The sequence below is a fragment of the Gavialis gangeticus genome, unplaced genomic scaffold (assembly GCF_001723915.1).
Source record: "Gavialis gangeticus isolate Ggan-Ray unplaced genomic scaffold, GavGan_comp1, whole genome shotgun sequence".
Classification (NCBI taxonomy): Eukaryota; Metazoa; Chordata; order Crocodylia; family Gavialidae; genus Gavialis; species Gavialis gangeticus.
The window spans coordinates 19,374,504-19,379,990 of NW_017729014.1; the positions used below are offsets into that span (position 1 = coordinate 19,374,504).

At 45.3% G+C, this 5,487-nt stretch overlaps 1 protein-coding gene across 2 annotated transcripts in view; it reads left to right on the plus strand.

The window, feature by feature from the left end:
• Nucleotides 1–525: 525 nt before the first annotated feature.
• The window catches only part of CAPZB (capping actin protein of muscle Z-line beta subunit), a 108,660-nt gene continuing 103,698 nt past the window's right edge, over nt 526–5,487 (plus strand). The window contains exon 1 of one of the 2 annotated variants that reach the window (XM_019511911.1): nt 526–629. In XM_019511911.1, the coding sequence (XP_019367456.1) occupies nt 627–629 (3 nt within the window). In that variant the 5' untranslated portion in view covers nt 526–626. The remainder of the gene's footprint in view (nt 630–5,487) is intronic. The other variant, XM_019511912.1, reaches the window with a different exon arrangement.

Below are 5,487 nucleotides of genomic sequence, written 5' to 3' on the forward strand. Positions count from 1 at the left end.
GAACCTGAAGCTGGGATGTGTAACATTGGACTGTCCCTCCCTATTGGCCCCTTTCACCCACCCCCTCGTTCTCCCTATTGGTCTCTCCCGGTACCCCCCGTTCCCCTCCTTATTGGTCTCTTCCGTTCCCCTCCCTATTGGTTTCTTCCGGGCCTCCCTGTTCTCCTCCTTGATTGGTCGCTTTGTTCCCCCCACCCCTTGGAGTTGGTTGCTTCCTGCTGTCTTTTTCCCCTTCTTCCTCAGCCCCTTGGTGTCTCTTCTCCCTGATTTAATTTCCTTCCACCCATTTAAAGACTCGGGTTGTTCTTTCAGTTGGGTTCATCCCTCCATTCAACCCTGCTTCTTTCTATTTCCCCCTCCTCCAGAGAAAAGAATGGTCTCTCCCACCGCCCCGCTCCTTCCCCTCCCCTCCAGGACGCGGGCCGCTCTCCATACTTGGCGATGGCCGGCAGCCCGCGCTCTGATTGGCCCGGGCGGCGGCGAGGGGCGGGGCCGGGGCCGGGCGGCGGTGACCCGGATGTTCACTCCTAGGCAACGGCGGAAGTGGTAGGGCCGCGGCCTGGCTCAGACGCAGACCGGACGGCCCCGGGAGTCGCCAGCGTCCAGCCCCGCCCCGCGGAGACATCATGGTAAGGGGGGGCCTGGTAGGGCTAGAGCCGCGCTCCCGGGGTCCCGCCTGGTGGGGGCTGCGAGGAGAGGTGCCTGCAGGGCCGGCCTGAGCCGTGGGGCTGGGCACGGCCGGGGTCTGGCTGCTCGCAGGGAGGCAGGTGCTAAGGGGAGGGCGGGTGGAGCTTCTTGCAAAGCCCAACTTCTTGGAGAGACTTCAGGGGTTGAGGAAATAAAAACAAACCAGCCAACCAAACCCCCAAGGTGTTTCTTCATCTTGGCCTTAGCGGTCTGGATGCTCCGAGTCTCAGGAGAGTCCGATGCTCCGCGTTTTGTTTAGTTGCACTGTCACCGAAGAACAAACGCAGCTCGTGTCAACCAGCCCGTGACTGAAAATCAAAGCAAAGCAGGGTTGGAAGGGACCTAGCGAGGTTGCATATAGTCTGACCCTTGCCGCTTAAGCGACTGGTTGTCTTAACGCAGGCGCCGCGTCCAGCAGAGAAGGGCTGCCAGCGTCGCATCCATGATTGATTTGTGATCGCTGAATGGTGACTTTGGGTTCACACGTGATTGGGCTGGTTTAGTATGTTTTGGATTTGGTAGATGTGCATAGGATGAGCTGAGTCTATCGCATGGATGTAAGTCGAGGACACGGTTACCTCTGCAGCCTGTTGCACGGTCTGATGCTGAACATGTTGCGGGAATGATGAGAGCAGGCTTGGGTGAGGACATCTGAGGAGTGTTTTGTGAATGGAATTGTGCGTTTCCTCCATCTTTGAAAGCTGTTTCGAATAGTTTTAAAACAAACGAGTTGTAATTTTACTGTTCCTTAAGATACCAATAAGCACAAGACTAGGAATGGTAATTGACCAAGGATCTTACATTGCACTCATCGGTCTGTACAGGTCCGTATGTCTGTGCAGAGTTTGCTTAAGGCAGGGGTGGGCAAAATGTGGCCCGTGGGCTGGATGCAGCCTGCCAGGCCATTCTGTTCAGCCTGCGGGGCCCCTAAAAAATTTAGAAAATTAATATATATCTTCTCTGGCTGCTTGTCAAAACTCAGTAAGCGGCCCTCCACCTGAAATACTTGCCTGCCCCTGGCTTAAGGCAACCTGTCTCTGGTCCTTGCATGAAGCTCCGTGTATCCACAAACTTATAGTGGTGCTGTCGTAGTGTAATTCTTCCAGGTGAACATGTAAAGGCCATGAATAGAAGATCTGTGGATCACTAGATCTATTGATCGCTATCATAAAACGCTGTAAAATGATATTGCGTGTTTTGAGATCTTTTCTATGCTGTGAGCATCTGAGTCCTTGTCACGTTGACAGGCTCAAGAAGTTTGAGGCAGTTTTCATTTTTCCCTCAAAGCAGTGGGTAACGAGGAGCTTATACTTGCTTTACACACAATGATGTTGAATATATTGTCATCACAAGGCCTAGAGGCCTTAACCAAGATCGAGACTCTTTTGTTACCAAATACTATACAAGCACATAATGGGAGTCAGTGTCTCCAGCTTAAACAAGGGGCAGGGGGAATAAACAGAGACATTATTTCAGTTTGTGCATAAAATAGGCCTTTTCAGAGCACTAGGTTCAGGGTCTCATTTACATACTCGGAGTTAAACATTTGGAATATCAATAGAATTGTAGAAAGATGGGGATGGAAAGGCCCTTGAGATCATCTAATCCAAGCCTCTGTTCAAGGCTGGGTTGTTCCTTTCTAAACTGTCACAGTCAGATGTTTGTGTAGTCTTCATTTAGGAGATGCTAGTGACAGGTTCTGCAACTGTTAGGTAATTTGTTCCAGAGCTGAATAGGTAGAAGTTTTTTAATATCTAACCTGTATCTTGTTGCAGTTACAGATGTCATCCTCACTTCTGTCATGGTCCAGCCCCACAGCAAAAACTCATGAGGTTTTGTTGAGTACCATAAATATTAAAGCTTATCTTTCTCCAGGGGGTGAGAGAAGTTTTCTCCATAGAATTTTTGCCTCTTAAAAGAAGAGTCCAGCTTGACTACCTCTACACATTGTAACAGGGAGTATCACATTTGGGGAAAGGCATGTCTCCAGCCATTTTGAATTTGATTGATGCCTTAAATTATGCCCCAAAAAGCAATGGTCAGCCATGCTAAATATTTAATAGCAGTGGAGATCACCAGGCATGTGTCCTTCATGCATGGGACAAGAGAACCTTTTCAAAATTCTGTACTAGTCCCTGCTTTTTGAGAGGACTTGAAACATGAACACACTGCAGCTGTGTTATTGCGTGATGGCTATGGGCCCATCATTTTGGCTGACTTGGTACATTTTGGATCAGCTGGATTTAGTAGATGTGCATAGGATAAGATGAATCTGTTCCTAAGTGCCATTTTAAGTTCAGTGAGAAATACTAGTTTTAAATTTAAACACATTTCTGTCCCTCCCCCTTGTGCTCTGCCCCAGGTCCCTCTTGGAAAAGTTCAGAGAACACTTGTTCTAGCTGCTCTGGAAAATTGAAAGTCTAAGTTAATCCTGCTGGGTTTAGACTCAGAGTTCTTGGGGCGCTTAGCCATTTCAGATGTCATAGTCCAGCCAGCTGTTGGATGAGCAGTATCAAACATGGTGCTTAGAACCAAGAGAGACGGGGCAGGTCTAAAAAATAGTGTTTTGCCCTGAGGGATGCCATAAGTATACTTCAGGGTGTGTGGAGTTAGGGAGTATTCCAGCCTTGTGGGTCCTCCAGTGAGTACAACCCAGTCATTGCTTCTATAATTAAAAGCTTCCTTTTCAGACTGTGTAAACTAGGGAGTATATGCAAGGTGCTTGATAAACTGTCCTGGTGGTACTCACAAGCATCTTGTTTTTCTTGTGTGTGCAACGAGTAAACAAAATCTGAGCAAGATGTTAAAATCAAACGGAGGTAAAATTGTATAGTGGGTGGCAGCTCCATCTACTTTGCTATGGCTTTTGGTCATTTGCAAAAAAAATTGTTGGGATGTGTTGCAGCAGCTAAGAAGCACTGAAGCGCAGCCGTGATGCTTGGAATGACGCTGGTACCACGATACATAGTTTTGGTGTGCTGTTCTGAGTACTTATTCTTTTTGGGGAAGGGGCTATTTGTCTTTTTGCCAAGTGGCAAGTGTGCTTGCAATTAACTGTACAGAACAGTGTTTGGATGGTTTAGTTTTTCTTTAACCACTTAAGGCGGTTTTTTTTCCAAAGCACCTGAAAACTGAGCCCTCCTTTTAGGGGAATTAAACCAATCTTGCAAACACAACCTGTAGTGTTAAAGCCAATAATCTGGTTTGTACATCTTCCATGCTCCTGGGCTAGTTCTTTGCACCCCATGCTTTGGGAACACTGATTGAAGGGATCTTGTGCAGTTCATATTGCATTAGGCAAGTTTAGATATGTAAACTAACTACACATTATCTTAATTTTTTCTGGAAATTTGCCTTTTCAATTAGTCTGAGACTGTCAGTTGGGATATCCATTTTCTGGTGATAAAAGCTAAGGTGAATTCATAGTGATATTGTCATAATTCCACATGACATTTCTTACTTTCTTCTAATTTACTAATCTGTTAATCTTTCTCCGATACATTAGAATAATTCAAGCATGACTCCTCTATTTGTAATAGAGATCTGTTATCAATGTACTTCTCGGTTTTCAGAAGGAAAACAAAATAAAAACACACTGTAAGTATGTTGGATTTTATGTCTATTTTTAGCAGATAGTACAGTACTTGCACAGAGGAATGACTCCTTTTGGGAGAGAAGTATTGCTGCCCTATTAAGTTTCTTCTTATACTGCTGTCAGCTATGCTTTCTGCCCATTTGCTTTGCTCTGTAAAGGACAGCTGGTTCGTTCTTTACCCTTACACTTCAGGGATGAGTACACAACACTCCTGTGGGGGCAGCTCAACATGTTACAAGGATTGACTGTGCAACATAGCAATCCAGATCAGGTCTGGCTGAGTAGAGAGCCTTCATGGGCAAGCATCTAAACATTGGGGTCTGGGCCCCCACTCTAGTGTCTGCTCCATGCCTGTGTGAACTGAAAAACCAAAACAGTTTCTTATTCACTCATTAACTAAATTCCCAGAGAATAGGATTTTTCTATTATGATTGTGTATTGTAGTCATGTTACTCAAATTGATTGAAAAATGTTAGAATGGGTTTTGTTGGGTCTTAGATCACTTGCTGGATTTCTGGCACTTTTATAGGACAACCCTCACCTTGTAGTATTTTTTGCAAGTGCTGATTTTGGAATGCTCATGCAAGCAAGCTGTTTAAATTATGAAGTGTCTGTATTGACTTTGTGAAAGCTGAGTTTAGGTCTCTGTTCTAAGTCCTGGATTTTACCCTACTGACCCTATGGCAAGTTGCTTTGCTTAAAATAATAATAATAAAAACCCCCTCTTTAATCCTCTTCACTTTTCCCTTAAAGTGCCACATGGGCAATTGAACCAAAACTGTCTGTGGGTGCATGGCATTTATGATTTCTTGCAATGCATGTTCTCAGAGAAAGGTAGACTTGCCAAACTGGGCATCGTCTTGTAGCTACGGTTCCAATAGCCGCAGGAATGGGGCAGTTCTAAATCAAAGGGCACACTGCCATGGGGAAAAAATATATAGAAATCTCATTGGATTGGGGCCAGACAGTAGAAAAAATAAGCTTCATGAGAAGAAGTTTTAGTAGAGGAGGAGCATGGAATGAGGACTGTAGAGAGAAATAGCATAATAGCTGACTGAATGAGGAAGAGGCGACAATCTCCATTTTTTCCCATGGCTTCATGCAAGGGTTCCTGGTGCTGGATAGAGGGGTGTTAGGACCAGGAATTGCTAAGTCTCAAGGAGCATTTTCTTCTTCTTTTTTTTTTTTTTTTTTTTTTTTTTTTT